Source organism: Rana temporaria, chromosome 3 (genome assembly GCF_905171775.1).
Source record: "Rana temporaria chromosome 3, aRanTem1.1, whole genome shotgun sequence".
Taxonomy (NCBI): Eukaryota; Metazoa; Chordata; class Amphibia; order Anura; family Ranidae; genus Rana; species Rana temporaria.
The window spans coordinates 421,322,693-421,339,508 of record NC_053491.1 but is presented as its reverse complement, the minus strand read 5'-3'; the positions used below and the strand labels follow the sequence as shown (position 1 = coordinate 421,339,508).

Sequence of the window (16,816 nt, the reverse complement as noted above, 5' to 3'; positions counted from 1 at the left end):
AAGTTCACGGCCAACGCCCTTCGGACAAAAGTCCTAGGCTTTGTCCGCGGGAGATCCAATTGGTCAAATAAAAAAAACTTTGTTTTTCTAGTTTTGTTACCTTTTTTTTTGTCTAAGGACTACATTATTTTTTAAGACAATATCACGAAACTTAAGCACAATAATTACTGGTAGTCCAAATGCAATATATGCATTGCTTTGTTTTCTTAAAGGATAACTACAACCACATTTTTTGGGGTTTATTTTTTTGGATAGCCTGGAAATGGATTGGAACACCTAATGGGTTTTCAATGCTGTCTGTGTCCCCGCCCCCAACTTATATTTTGCCATATTTTGCTTGTTTAGCATTATCAAAGTGAATGTAAATGAAAATCCAAAATTTTGGATTGTCCCTAAAAAAAGTAATATAGTAAAAATCTTCCAATTGGTATACTAGTTCTGGTGACCTGGAGGGCCCCAGATGGATTCCCTTAATTTATAGGGATTTCCTCTCACTTCCTGTTTTGGCTATTGGTCAGGAAGCAAAGGTAAATCTCCACAGTGGGACACATACTTCAAAATAAATCTGACATGGATTATAACCCTCCCTTACTCTATCCAAAATGAAAAGAAAATTTTTGCCTATAGTTACACTTTAAGTAATGACAAAATTATTGCAGAATAAACAGGGCCATAGCAGAAATGTAAAAACTGTTTTGGTCCATAGGTCGTATACAGGTGAGTGATGAAGTAGTTAAACATATAGAACAGGTTAGTAGGTTAACATAACAATTCAAAACTCAAAAGGCATTTTATGTATGCTTGCAAACCCACCACATTTGCAACACTATGGCTTCTGCAAAAAGACAGGTCCCTTAAAAAGAGCTTTTTAAGGCAAGTTTTTTCACTTGCTCAGTTATTTATTAACTTTAATTGGAGGGCTGAGGATTGTCTAAAGCCTGATCATTTACCAAAATCAGTTGCAATAAGAAGCAAATGTTGTTATGGAAGCTGCAGTTTAAAAAATAAAAAATATTCAGCTCTATAAGTATCCACAAGACCTCCAACATCCAGTCCTTCTCATTATTGCTGAATCATCAAAAATGTCTTCAATTTGAAAGGAGCTTGATTTCTCTCATCTTTTATGAGAAATTCACAATTCTCTTAGAACAGAAAATTACAAATTAAAAATCTGTCACAATAAACAGGACCTTCCTGACAAGATCAAAACAAATACTTAAGCAGGTGGGCAGAACTGTAAGGCAAGCCACACAGGACATAACACAGTAACCTTTAACTGCCAGAGGAAGCTGTACATGCTCCTTTTATATGATTTCTGGAAGATCAACCAAGTACTACAACTTACCAATGATTTCTACAATGGGGTACTCTGAAAATCACAAGTACCGCAGGCGCCAACAACATACACCAGAACACAGCATTCCTGTTATTCTTTAATCTCTAGGTGTTCAGAAACAAGTCCAAAAAGACCTTAACAGCAGGAACAAAACATAAAAAAAAATTCTAAAATGAAACAAACTCAAGCTAAGTTGTAAAGCTGAAGTGTTTTTTTTTCTTCTTTTTTTAAGTGCAGGCAGGCTTTTTAAAACTGAAAAGACTGTACAAGTTTCTTCGATCATATATCCTTCTACCTGTTTGACAGCACTTTCTTCTGTAACTGTACACTGAGCTGGGTAAATGTACCATAATGTGCAAATATGCTGTGCATACATTACAAGTTACTTCTGCTTCAGCTTGGGTAAAACAATAAAACTAAATGCTTTAAATGTTTTTTAGTTTAAACGTGTGTGGGGACAAAAACTCTAAAACAACTACTGCTCCCAACAGCCAAGTTTAAAGAAAAAAGAGCTTGTCACACAGCAGAATCGAAGGTTCATGGTGAAGGAACTCGCCAGACAGGAATGCCAACTTGTGGGCATATTTGCAGGGGGCTGGCACACGGATGGTTCCAGGCCAGTTCCAGTACATGTGGCATAATTTGAAAGTCAACCTGGGAATAAAAAAATAAATAAAAAATTACCTGACATACTAGGTTAAAAACAAAAAGTTGACAACGTTATTTTTGAACATTTTCTTTTTTTTACATATTTGTGTAAAAATGCCTCAGCAGACATTACAAGGGCACCAGCACTGCATTGTGGGATGCCAAACTTGGGCCAGAGTTCAAACTTGAGGATGAAGCAGAGGTCTGCGAGCAGCATTCCTCAGGTACACAAAAAATGCCATTCCAACTAATAAAAGGTATTTGCAGTCACTTTGCAGTGTATGCTTGCAAAGGCTGGTGTAAATATTTGAAGCGATTCTGTCATGAAAAAGGCAGGGGGTCACTGTCATTGCTGGTCGGCTTTTAACCACTTGCTTACTGGGCACATATACCCCCCCTCCTGCCCAGGTGAGCTTTCAGCTTCCGGCACTGCGTCGCTTTAACGGACAATTGCGCTGTCGTGCAACGTGGCTCCCAAACAAAATTGACGTCCTTTTTTCCAGACAAATAGAGCTTTCTTTTGGTGGTATTTGATCACCTCTGCGTCTTTTTTGCGCTATAAACAAAAAGAGCGACAATTTTGAAAAAAAAAAAAAAAGTTTAACTTGTTGCTATAAATTAAAAAAAAAATCCTCAGTCTAGGCCGATACGTATTCTACATATTTTTGGTAAAAAAAAAAAAAAAACGCAATAAGCAAAAGTTATAGCACCTACAAAATAGGGGACAGAATTATTTTTTTAACGACCGGTGTCAACAGCCGATTGGACTGCCCGTGTGAAAGGGGCCTAACTAATAGTGTGATACTTCAGTTTAACCACTTCAGCTTCCGAAGATTTACCTCCCTTCCTGACCAGGCCATTTTTTGTGATACGGCACTGCGTTACTTAAACAGACAATTGCGCAGTCGTGTAACACTGTACTTAAATACTTTTTTGTCCTCTTTCTCCAGAAATAGAGCTTTCTTTTGGTGGTATTTGATCACCTCTGCTTTTTTTTATCTTTTTCGCTGTAAACCAAAAATGACAGACAATTTTGACCTCCCCAAAACAATATTTTTTAGTTTTTGCTACAAAATCTATCCAATAAAAAAAATGAAAAATAAATAATCAAATTTCTTCATCAATTTCAGTCAAAATGTATTCTGCTACATATTTTAGGAAAAATCTTTTTTTTTTACTCACCGTGAAATCCATTTCTCTGAGTTCATGGACAGACACAGCAGCAATTGACCTTAGGGTATTATCCTCCTTTCTAAAAGATTGACTAGACAGAAAAACAGCATGTTAAGTGTTAAACACTCCACACAGTATAGTACCTCCCAAGGGGCGGTTCCCCCGGGTACATCCCCTATTCTCTGCAGCCTCAGTTCATAAACAAGCAGTACAAACAAAAGAGGGGTGGGTGCTGTGTCCGTCCATGAACTCAGAGAAATGGATTTTACGGTGAGTACAAAAATTTAATTTTCTCTTCCGTTCATGGACGGACACAGCAGCAATTGACCTTAGGGACGTCCCCAAGCAGTGTCAAAAAATCGAGGGGTGGGAAAACACAGCAAACCAACTTCACCCAAAACAAACCAGAGCTCCTCAATGGAGGAACTTCAACCTTAAACAGCTGCCTGCAAGACCTTGCGGCCAAAGGAGGCACCTGAAGATGCACTCATATCCACCTTGTAAAACTTTAAGAAGGTGTGGACTGAAGACCAGGTCGCTGCCTTACACACCTGTAAAACAGAAGCTTGATAGCGGAAAGCCCAAGGGGCACCAATTGCCCTGGCCGAATGCGCCGTAACCGGGAAGGGGGGCGCCCGCCCCTTTAGGGCATAGGCCTGAAGCACGACCTGCCTGATCCACCTAGAAATGGTGGCCGACCAGACCCTTCTTAGAACCAGTCACGGACACGAACAGTGAATCCGACCTCCGAAACTGAGCCGTAGCAGACAGGTACACCCTGGCTCGAACCACGTCCAAAGAATGCAACGCAGCCTCTTTTGGATTCGCCAGCCGAGGACACAAGGATGGAAGAACAATGTCCTCATTAAGTTGAAAGGCCGAAACAACCTTAGGAAAGAATGATGGCTGCGGCCGCAGCACCACCTTATCCCTGTGGATGACCAAATAGGGAACCATGCAAGACAAGGCCGTCAACTCAGACACCCGTCTGACCGATGTAATCGCCACCAGAAAAACCACCTTCTGGGAAAGAGTCAATAAAGGCATCTCCCTAATGCCCTCAAACGGAGGCTTTTGAAGTACCGAGAGGACTAAATTCAAGTCCCACAGAGGCAGTGGAGGACGCACAGGAGGGGCCACATGCCGAACCCCATTCACAAATGTACGCACCAGAGCCAAGGCCGAAATCTGACCCATAAATCGTACTTAAGGTGAGAGCCTGATCCACTCCACGCTGTAAGAACAGCAGAATCCGGGACATCACGTATGCACGAGGGTGCCAATTCACACATAGAGATGTAAGCCTTCCACGTATGACGGTAAATCTTTCGGGAAGTAGACTTCTGCGCCCGCAGCATGGTAGAGATTACCGAATCCGACAGACCCTGGTCCCTCAGCACCTGGCTCTCAACAGCCACGCCGTTAAAGCCAATGACTGTAAAGCAGGATGAAAGATGGGACCCCGCGACAGAAGATCCTCTCGCAGTGGCAGGCACCACGGAACATCTGCCACCAGATGCACCAGGGACGGCAAGGCCAATCCGGAGCAATTAGGATGGTTGGTACCCCCTCGGCTTCCACTCTGCGTAACCGATGAGGAAGAAGCTTCAGAGGAGGAAAGGCGTAGATTAGGCGATAATGACCCCGCGGGTCTCTTGACCTGGCCACGAACCGCGACACTTTCCGATTGAGTCGGGACGCCAGAAGATCCACATCTGGAGTGCCCTTATTTCAGACTCAGACTCTGAAACACATCTGGGTGTAGCGACCATTCTCCTTGGTCTAGCGTTTGGCGACTTAGGTGCCAGTTCTTTACGCCCTGAATGTAAATGGCCGAAAGAGCTGGAACGTTCTTTTAGGCCCACCGTTGTCCGACTGAATCCTGACCGGGCGCCCCTGCAGTCTCAGAGACCACTTGGAGAGGAACAGCCTGATCGGCCGGAGTTCCAGGACATTGATTGGCAGGTGGGACTCTTCCCGAGTCCAGCGCCCCTGGGCTGACTGAACACCCCAGGCTCCCCCCAGCCGGAGAGACTGGCATCCATAGTGACCACCGTCCAATGGCACGGCAGGAATGACTTCCCGGCCCGAAGCACTGGTGATGTCAGCCACCACACTAGGGAGGACCTGACCAGGCGACTCACCCGGACTTGGTAATCCAGACACGATTGGAGCTTGTCCCAACGCAACAGAATTTCTCTCTCGAGTGTGAAATTGAGCATACGGAACTGCCTCGAAGGAGCCCACCACCAGACCCAGAACTCGCATGCAAAAGCGAAGCGACGACCACTTTTGGGTCGCCAACCGCAGCTCGCAGTGTCTCCTTGATGGAGTGCTGACTCCATCCTTAACTTTTGCACCTTCTTGGGGACTACAAACAGATTGGAGTAAACCCCCTGAAACCATTCCAGTAAAGGAACCGGCACGATCACCCCCCCTGACTAGCAGATCCTGAACAGCCCCAAACAGGGCCTCCCGATGACCCGGAGGAAGCTGGAGGTTGGAAGGAAAAAATATGTTTGGCGGACAAGAGAGAAACTCTATCTTGTACCCCGAGGAAACTACGCAAACCCAGCGGTCGGAAAGAAGAGACATCCACCGAGCCGCGAATTCACAAAGCCTGCCCCCCACCCGAGAGACGGGCGGGGACAGACCTTCATGCGGAAGCAGGTTATTCCGCAGGCTTGTTGGGCTTGCGGAACCAGGGGCGCTTCTTCCCTTCAGCGGGCGCCTTAGCGCCCTGGGAACGTTTACCTGCCGCACCAGGCGGACGAAAAAAACGATTGGGGGCGGTAAAGGAGGGCCCCTGCCTACGGCGAGGCTCCTTACCTCTACCAGATTGTGGGAGCAGAGTGCTCTTACCTCCCGTGGCATCTTTTATGATGTCATCTAGAGAAGCCCCAAAAAGCCTTTCACCCTTAAAGGGTAAGTCCACCAAGGCCTTCTTAGAAGACTGGTCCGCAGACCAACACTTCAGCCAGACAAGGCGGCGCAACACCACTGCGTAGGCCGAGGTCCTGGAGAGCAAGGGAAGCGTATCCAGGGCTGACTCACAGACAAATTTTAGGCCCTGCACCAACTGGTCGGCCAGCGCCACACAGTCCGGAGGGGGTTGATGCTCCTCCAACTCCTGAAGCAGCAACTTTGCCCGTTCAGTAAGTGTCTGTGACACTAGAGCCCTGGCCAAGACCGGTCTCACTGCCAACCCCACCATTGTGAACATGGAGCGGGCCACAGCTCTATCTGCGGGGTCCTTGAAGGCGGGAGCCCCTTCTACAGGCAACGTGGTCGCCTTGTTCAGTCTGGACACAGGGGGGTCCACTGATGGAGGAGAGGTCCACTTTTTCAGGAAGTCCTCCTCAAAAGGATAATGGACCGCAAAGCATTTTGGAACAGCAAAAACCTTTTGCGGCCGATCCCATTCCTTGTACAAATTTTTTCCAGATAAGGAACACAAGTTAACACTTTCGCAGTGCGGGCCGGCTTGCGGAACCCAAAAGGGACCGACACCTCTGATGTCTCCGCCGAAGCCTCAATTTTCCGAGTATCCCGCACCGCAATGATATAAGCTCCCACTAGCGCCCTATCATGCGCTGACCCTGAAGCAGAGTCATCCTCACTGTCCGTGTGGACTAGGCCTGCATCCTGTGACACCGCGGAACCAGGGCCGGGAGCAGTAGCTGGGTCCGATTCCGTGTCAGAGGCATTCCCGAGAAGAAGACGGGGGGAGGGGGTGCTTTTTACCCCCTCTGGCCATGCGCCGCTTCAATCCTGACAACAAACGCCTCTAGGACTGCCGTCATAGCATCCACAGAGGCCGCAGGTACAGGGGCACTAACGGTTAACTCTGGCATGTCTGGGGGAGAAGCATCCGGTTCGGACGCCATGCTGAATCTAGTGCTTTACAAGGACAGCCTTTTGAGCCGATGCGCCATATTCCCTTGATCCTATCCGACAATGAAATTGGTGTTCTTGATTGCGGTAACCTCCGCAAGAAGAGTTTCAGAGTTGGCAGCTTTCTCTTGTAAAGCGCCATACATGATTATTCATAAGGATAGGGTGGTCTTGCGGCTCACCCTTTTGCCTGAGATGGTTTCAAGTTTTTACCTGAATTAAGATGTTTCCCTACCTTCCTTTTGTCCAGAACCACGTTTTGCAGAGGAAAAATTATTGCTCTCTACATGTAGTGAGAGCAGTTAAGATCCATCTATGAGCGACGACTCAAATACGAAAAACTGACGCTTTGTGCTGCATGAGGGCCCCAGGAAGGGGCAGGCAGCTTCAAAATCGACTATTGCAAAGTGGATTGTTCAGGTTATTATTCAGGCTTATGGTTTGAAAGAAAAGGTTCTGCCTTTTCAAGTTAGAGCGCACTCTACCACGGCAGTAAGTGCTTCATGGACAGTGCATCACCAAGCCTCTATGACTCAGATTTGCAAGGCCGCAACTTGGTCATCATCACAGGCATTTAATTGATGCTATCAAGTGGATGCAAGACAGTAATAGGATGCCGCCTTTCGGGCAGTGTACTGCAGGCAGCAGTATAGGTCCTCGTGTCTGATGGCGGCCTGCTTTTGATTTATGTCCCCCTTCCTTCAAAGGGCATTGCTCTGGGACATCCCACATCGTAATTACTATGGCTGCTCTGTGTCCATGTACGAAAATAGGATTAACAGCTTATCTGTAAAATCCAGTGGCGGAATTATAGGGGTCGCTGAGGTCACAATGGCGACCAGGCCCCTTGCTACAGGGGGCCCTTGAGGGCCCCCTGTATACAGTACATGGATAGGAGGAGCGGAGATGAGCTCCCCGATCCTAAGCCAAACTGTAATCGGCACTGTGTGCGGGGAGCTCGTCACATTGATTACAAAGCGAAAGCAGTGTGTGCTGTGCTCTTTGTCTCCCCCTACAGTGCAGTACCCAGCAGGAAGTGCTAAGGTAAAGCACTGTCTTTTTTAATCTACTGTATGTGTGTTTATGTGTTTGCATATGTGTGTGTGTTCATGTGCATGTATGTATACGTGCATGTATGTATGCATGTGTGTGTGTTCATGTGCATTGGGCATATGTATGTACGTACGCCATGCTGGGTGCCCGCAGTCCACGCAGCTGTGTCAGAAATGCAAATGAATATTCACTTTCCTAACACTGAACCGCCAGGCAGACTGCAAGCGGGCAGGGTCACAGTGGTTGCATTTGATGGGCACAGTGGCTGCGGTTGATGGTACAGTCAGTGGCTGCGTTTGATGGGCACAGTGGCTACATTTGATGGCACAGTGGCTGTGTTTGATGGGCACAGTGACTATTTGAGGGCACAGTGGCTGTGGTTGATGGCACAGTGGCTGTGGTTGATGGCACAGTGGCTGTGGTTGATGGCACAGTCAGTGGCTGCATTTGATGGGCACACTGGCTGCGTTTGATGGCACAAGTTGCTGTGTTTTGATGGCACAGTGGCTGTGTTTGATGGGCACAGTGGCTGCATTTTTGATGGGCACAGTGGCTGCGTTTTTGATGGGCACAGTGGCTGCGTTTTTGATGGGCACAGTGGCTGCGTTTTTGATGGGCACAGTGGCTGCGTTTTGATGGGCACAGTGGCTGTGTTGAGGGCACAGTGGCTGCGTTTTGATGGGCACAGTGGCTGCGTTTTGATGGGCACAGTGGCTGTGTTGAGGGCACAGTGGCTGTGTTGAGGGCACAGTGGCTGTGTTTGAGGGCACAGTGGCTGTGTTTGAGGGCACAGTGGCTGTGTTTGATGGCATAGTGGCTGTGGTTGATGGGCACAGTTGCTGCATTTGATGGGCACAGTGGCTACGTTTGAAGGCACAGTGACGCTGCAATTTTTCAGTTTGCTTGCGTCCCACCAAAATTTTTGAACACCAGCTGCCACTGGTTTTTATGTGAGTGTGTATATGTATATATACAGTGAGTTCACATGACCCCCTATATATGTACAATCAGAACAGATTTTTTTTTTTGCTTGTTCATAGTACCAGCAAAAAAATGCTGTTCCACTGAAAAGTGATCCATGCTCAGATCGCTTTTCAGAGGCATTTGACAGCCGGTAAAGATGCAATATGTTGCCTCCTGACCGCCTTTTTTAACCCCTTAAATGCATCATCACTATGCTGCAACTGCATGCAATGCACACAGTTGCAGGGTGGTTTCAGTGCAGCCCCATTCACCTAGGGGTATACTTCAAGGGTGCCCTGGCTGGAAAAATATTGAGAAATACTGGCATAGAGGAACCGATCTCTCCATTTTCCTCCTGCAGCAGCTGAATGCCTGTGGGAGGGAGAGGAGGAGAAGCAGGGGGAAATGGAGAAATCGGTTCCTTTATATGCAGCCACCCACTTGCGACCGGTTCCTGTTGTTCCGCCACCGGGCTTGGAGAAAAGGGCACTGTCTGGGGGGTTAGGGGGGCCCTTCATGGTTTCTTGCATCGGGGCCCTAAAGGTTCTAGTTACACCACTGGTAAAATCCTTTTCTTGGAGTACATCACGGGACACAGAGGTCCTGCCCCTCTTAATGGGATATACACATATTGCTTTGCTACAAAACTGAGATACTTCCTGTATGGGAAGGGTTATCTAGAGGGGAACTTCCTGTCTTTGATTATGCCAGTGTCCAATCATCTGAAGGTGGCCTATAACCCACATAGTAATTACTATGGCTGCTCTGTGTCCCGTGATGTACTCCCAAGAAAATGATTTTACAGGTAAGCCGTTATAAAAATCCTATTATATAAAATGTTTGGGGGTTCCGAGTAATTTTCTAGCAAAAAATTATGATTTTTACATTTAGGAGAAAAAAGTGTCAGAATTGGCCTGGGTGGCAAGGGATTAATTACCATAAGTAATATACAAATAATTATTATATACTTTTAAGGTAATTTACTATATTTTCAAAAACTGTACTCAAGCACAGTTTGAGGACAAATTACTGCAGTTTGAAGTTATAACTTCCAACCAGTAATTTCACAGTAAATAAATAATAAATTATCTTACAACATATAGCATAATAATATATGATTTCGTTTGTACCTTTTCAGCAGCAGCAGATTCTCATCCTCCCTCTTAAACGTGTGAGAAAAACATGAGATTGTGGGTAAATCTTATACCCATAAACCCATGTGTTTTTCCTTTTAATTAAGAGGTCTGGGCTGGAAGGGAGCATTTGTCTTTTAGACACATGCCCTTTCTATGACACTGCAGTGAGAGAGGCGTACCTCCACTGCAGCATTTTTATTGGACAGCTTGGGATAATGGTACTTTACCATTGGTCCAAGACTCCAAGCTGTCCATTGAGCCCATTGATAAGAAGTGAGGAGAGGCACTGTGAGCTCATCCTCTCAGTCTGCTGCAGTGTGCCAGCTTGTATTTAAACTGGCTGCTCTGTATGCATCTTCTGACAGGCTGCACAAGCAGCCGCGTATCTCTGGAACCATAGGTTGTAGGAGCCCCAAAGCCCCTTTTGACCAGTGGTGGGGTAGGACTTAGGGTACATAGCCCCCTAATTTGGGGTCTCTACCAACCTCGATTTCAATTTTTGGGCAAATCTTAAGGCATTGGGCCTGGAGCTGCAGCTCCAATATCCCCTATGTTAATCCTACCCCTGCCTACAGTTGATTCAGCTGTGGGATTGGGGTGCCACCAGTGCAAATCTTGCTCAAGAATGACAGCAGGCAGGTGTGAGTGCATCTTCACGCACAGTTGGGCGAAGACTTTTGGAGGATGGCCTGGTGTCAAGAAGAGCAGCAAAGAAGCCACTTCTCTCCAGGAAAATCATCACGGTCAGACTTATACTCTGAATAAAGTACAGGGATTGGACTGCTGAGGACTGGGTTAAAGTCAGTGGCGGCTGGTGCTCAAAATTTTTGGGGGGGCGCAAAGGAAAAAAAAATTGCAGTCTCACTGTGCCCAAACGCAGCCACTGTTACATGCCATCAAATGCAGCCACTGTGCCATCAATTCGCACCACTGTGCCATGCCATTAAACGCAGTCACTGTGCCATGCCATCAAATGCAGTCACTGTGCCATCAATTTGCACCACTGTGCCATGCCATTAAAGGCAGTCACTGTGCCATGCCATCAAATGCAGTCACTGTGCCATCAAATCGCACCACTGTGCCATCAATTCGCACCACTGTGCCATGCCATTAAACGCAGTCACTGTGCCATCCATTGTCACCACTGTGCCATGCCATTAAACGCAGCCACTGTGCCATACATTGTCACCACTGTGCCATGCCATTAAACGCAGCCACTGTGCCATCCATTGTCACCACTGTGCCATCCATTGTCACCACTGTGCCATACATTGTCACCACTGTGCCATACATTGTCACCACTGTGCCATGCCATTAAACGCAGCCACTGTGCCATACATTGTCACCACTGTGCCATGCCATTAAACGCAGTCACTGTGCCATCCATTGTCACCACTGTGCCATGCCATTAAACGCAGCCACTGTGCCATACATTGTCACCACTGTGCCATCCATTGTCACCACTGTGCCATACATTGTCACCACTGTGCCATGCCATTAAACGCAGCCACTGTGCCATACATTGTCACCACTGTGCCATGCCATTAAACGCAGCCCCTGTGCCATACATTGTCACCACTGTGCCATGCCATTAAACGCAGCCACTGTGCCATCCATTGTCACCACTGTGCCATCCATTGTCACCACTGTGCCATGCCATTAAACGCAGCCACTGTGCCATACATTGTCACCACTGTGCCATGCCATTAAACGCAGCCACTGTGCCATCCATTGTCACCACTGTGCCATGCCATTAAACGCAGCCACTGTGCCCTTTAATGGTCGCCGCTGTGCCAATTGTCCCCACTGTGCCCTGTAAATTGCGTTCCCCCCCCCCCCGCAACTTACCTTTACTGGAGTCAGGCATTAACGTCCCACGATGTCTTCTCCTGCCCTCGATGACTGACAGGCGTCTCAGCCAATCAGGTTACAGGTGGCCAGAACCGGCCAACCTGATTGGCTGAGACGCCTGTCATCTTATTCAAGGGGCGTACAGTCTGTGCGCTCCGAGAATAAGCTTCCGGGACCCGAGGGCTGTATTGGGAAAGCCTATCAGAGCCGTTGGCTTTGATAGACATTTCCCTACAGCCAACCAGCTGGCGTTATTCAGATGGCCGGACATTGAGCGCCGACCATCTGAATAACAGCGGCAGCGGCGAAAATAACATAGATTCGTGCAATGCATGAATCTATGTTATTTCACTCAGTGGCGGTGAGAGCCAGAGGGGGCGGCGCTCCAGCGCCCTCTATGGACGAACCGCCACTGGTTAAAGTAATTTGCTTGGATAAAGTAATTTGCTTCTGATTGTTTGGTGCATCTGGAAAAAACCTTGTCCGGAAAAGAAAAGGTGAGTGCTGTCATCAGTCCTTTGTCGGGCCAACAGTAAAGCATCCCGAGACCATTCATGTGTGGGGTTTGCTTATCGGCCAAGGGAGTGGGCTCACTCACAATTTTGCCTAACAAAGTCTTGAACAAAGAATGGTACAAAAACATCCTCCGAGAGCAACTTGTCCCAACCATCCAGGAAGCCATTGACATTTATGAAATGCTTGTAATTAAACTTCAGTATACCATAGTAAGATCTGACAAAAAGATCTAAAGATCTTGCATTCGGGTTCTCATCATGCAATATGTATTCATACGTATGATTTTAAATTTTTGTACTGTCCTTGTATCTTATTACATGTATGTGGCTTTTTTCTATGAAACATATATACATTTTGTATACACTTCCTTTGTTTACTGTTTAATGTTATATCCTTCCCCCCCCCCCTTTTTTTTCTATCACATTTACGGATGTTGGCAATATGAGTGTTATTTTTCTATTTCCCCATTATTAAAACCTCGTAAAGATCCTCTTAAATGTGACTTATACCGTATGATTTCTCTTATCAATGTGGATGCTAAAATCCTAGCCAAAGTGCTGGCCAACCGTCTGAATACTGTGGTTGCAAAACTGGCCAGGAGCAATCAGGGAGGCTTTATACCTGGTAGATCCACAAGGATGAAAATTCACAGGCTGATACATAATTGACAGTATTCCCCATGACTGTCCCCCTACTCGTACCATTGTGTCCCTGGATACATGCAAGGCCGTGTCGAATGGCCCTACTTATTTCAGGTACTTTGGTTATATGGCTTTGGCTCCCCACATTACAGCATTGAAAAGACTCCTTTATACCTCACCTTTGGCCCATATAAGAGTTAATTCTCATGTTACTGACACTTTCCCAATAACCAGGGGCACTAGGCAGGGGTGTCCATTGTCAACCCTCCTATTCGCCTCTAGCTATGGAGCCACTTGCTGTACATATCTGTGGTTCCCCTTTAATTAAAGGTTTCCCTATTGACACCATAGAGGAACATGCTTCGCTATACGCAGTTGACACCTTAGTCTACCTGGCCAACACCCATGACTCCTTAAAAATTCTGTTGTCAGAAATGAACACCTTTGGTGATTACTCTGGCTTTCGGGTGAACTGGGATCAATTTGCGACATTTCTGGTTCACACGGACTACAGACTGCAAATTGTGTCTTCCTTTAGATATGTAGGGGTTATAGTTCAACTACCTCTATTTTCCTATATAGCTAATAACTTGTGTCCCTTATTAACTCAGTTACAAACACAGACTAAGCAATGGATGGATTTACCCCTGGACCTTATGAGAAGGGCCAATACCCTTAAAATAATTTATATCTACCATACATTTTGTCCAATTCCCCTTGCAAAATTCCCAAATTCATTTTCAAGCGTTTGGCACAATATGCACAGCGTTCATATTGAATCTCCTTCCCCCTAGGGTGGAACTTGAAACACTACGGCTACCAGGCCCCGGACTGGGACAAAAAATAGGCCTGGGCATTTTAGACTGAGCAGCCCGGGCCCATGATGGGATGTGGGCTGAGATAAAAAAATATATACATAGACAGATAAAGGAAGAAAGAGAGATAGTAAATATATAAATAAACGGGAGGGACATAGATAAAGGGAGAGAGAAAGAAAGAAAGAAAGAAAGATAGAAAGCGATAGAAAGAAAAGGAAGATAGATAGGAAGGAAGATAGATAAAGAAAAAAGATAGATAAAGATAGAAAGAAAGAAAGAAGGGAAGGAAAATAGATAGATAAAGAAAGAAAGAAAGAAAGAAGAAAAATAAAGAAAGAAAGAAAAAAAGAAAGAAAGATAAAGATAGAGAAAGAAAGAAAGAAAGATAAAGATAGAAAGAAAGAAGGGAAGGAAGGAAGATAGATAAACAAAGATAAAAATAGATAGAGATAAAGATAGATATAGATAATAGGGAGAGAGAAAGAAAGAAAGGTGAAGAGAGAGAGAGAGAGAGAGAGAGAGAAGGGAATGAAGCACCCCTACATCAGTGTACAGTACACACAGTACTCAACTCAGAGGCAGGAGGGACTGACTGGATGGATGGATATCAGGCTCCATCTTTCCTTTCTGTTTGGCTTTAGCTTGAATATTCCCACACACATCCCTTAGGCAGCAGAACAGTGTCTGTCGGGGGGAGTGGGCGGGGCAGACACAGGAGGAGAGGACGAGAGGAGGGGGAGGAGTAGAAGCAGCTCCTCTAACTGGTCGTGCGGGGAGAAATGTCAGAGCTGGCTGCCATACGCCCAGCTCATCTCTATCTGGCGCTGTGTTGGTGGCGGGGGGGTGGGAGATTTCTGCTATTAGGTAAACCGGGCGTCCCCTCTTGGCCTGCAACCCCTTGGTACACCCCTGGGGAGACGCGACATGCAGCCCAGGGTGGCCCACCGGGTATATGCCCGGTATGCCCTATGGCCAGTCCGGGCCTGACGGCTACCAACACATATGGCAGGTTTGGAGCTTCCTGACTTTTACCTGTACTATCTGGCATCCCAACTGATCCATATTCATGATTGGCTACACCGGGTTGCAGCGAAGGCTTGCACCACTACAGAGGGAGCTATTGCTTCCTCGTTGAAAACCCTCCATAATATTATATATTGAGGCTGTGTTCCGCCTCGCCACATCACAGCTATGTACCACTCTTTCCTTATTTCAGTCGGTCGTCACGACCATTTCCAAGGATTAGTGGTCGACTTCCCCCAAGAACCCCTGGTGTGACACTTCTGTCTGTTCTACTATTACCAACTTCGACATACTGTTTGTGCCCAGTTTGGCTCTCTTGGCAGTCCTATTAAGAGTGCCCTGACTGGATAAAATGTTGAGAAATCCAGATCCCACCCGCACTACCGACTGTAACCCTAGATTACGAGCCGAGCAGACAGAAGTGGATTTCCCTGGACATTCCTTTTACGGAAGCCGACTGGTCTGAATTTAGCGTCACAAATAAGTCTTCAATTATATCCTTTATGGACTGCATTTTACATATAAACAAAAAACAAGCTGCACTGCAAAATCAATGCATCAAAACTGACACGTGCATCATGAAAATGCTCAATAAGTGAAAAAAACAAAACAAAAATAATTAATAATCAAAGGAACAATTTGTGGAAAGTGAGAAAATCAAAATAGAAAACTCTTTACAATGTTCATATCCCAATTGATGTGTGGTGACAAATATGAAAGGATTCTTCACAGAGTAATGGAATACATGGTTCATAAAGGTTCACGGTGACTCCAAACAATAAACACCAGAGAAGAGCGTGTACCTTTATGAACCATGTATTCCATTACGCTGTGAAGAATCCTTTCATATTTGTCACCACACATCAATTGGGATATGAACATTGGAAAGAGTTTTCCATTTTGATTTTCTCACTTTCCACAAATTGTTCCTTTGATTATTAATTATTTTTGTTTTGTTGTTTTTCAATTTTGAAGCATTTTCATGATGCACATGTCAGTTTTGATGATTGATTTTGCAGTGCAGCTCGTTTTTGTTTATGTGTTTCTGGTGTGTGTATCTCACATTAGAGTTGCAGCAGCACATTCATGTATTTGTTTATCATTATATACAGCTTTGGATGTCACTGAAGACAGCACAGTAATTCACCTTGTATTAATTGCATTATACATGCTGACTTCCTACACGGTTTCTGGACCTCTCCAGTGGTTCAAAACTTTCATTGTGGATATAAGTTCCTTTATTTGTTCTGCATTAGGTCTACCAAACATCTTACATCCCAAGAATTGCCTCCTGGGCATCTTTGGTGATCTGCCTATACCCTCTCATGCTAAGAGACTACTCTGCGTCTTGTACTTTTATGCAAAGAAGTCTAGTTTATTATAGTGGAAAGGATCACAGTCCCCATTGAGACCCCTCTGGTTGAAATTAACGACTCTCTACCGTTGTATAAACTCCAATTTGAGACTCAGAAAAGAACCAAAACATTAAAAAAAAATTGGGGCAGATGAATAGCGAGCCCTCCAACACTTACCCCCAATATAAGTACATATGCTAAAATTATTCATTGGTCGTGCTAAATACTATATTGATTTCAATTACTACTTCACATATTCAAAATGTAATTATTTATAAATTTTCTTGGACCCATGTGTTTAATAACTACAAGAGATATATAGAATGATATTTGTTTATTATTTACTGTACATTCACTGCCAACGCACTGTACTGGGTAACCAAAGTTCTTTTTTTTGTATGTTAGTTTG

At 45.5% G+C, this 16,816-nt stretch overlaps 1 protein-coding gene across 1 annotated transcript in view; it reads right to left on the bottom strand.

Annotated features, from left to right (window-relative positions):
- Window positions 1-439: 439 nt before the first annotated feature.
- The window catches only part of PIWIL2 (piwi like RNA-mediated gene silencing 2), a 426,915-nt gene continuing 410,538 nt past the window's right edge, over window positions 440-16,816 (bottom strand). The window contains 1 exon segment of the mRNA XM_040346159.1: window positions 440-1,990. Coding sequence (XP_040202093.1) covers window positions 1,834-1,990 — 157 coding nt within the window. The 3' untranslated portion in view covers window positions 440-1,833.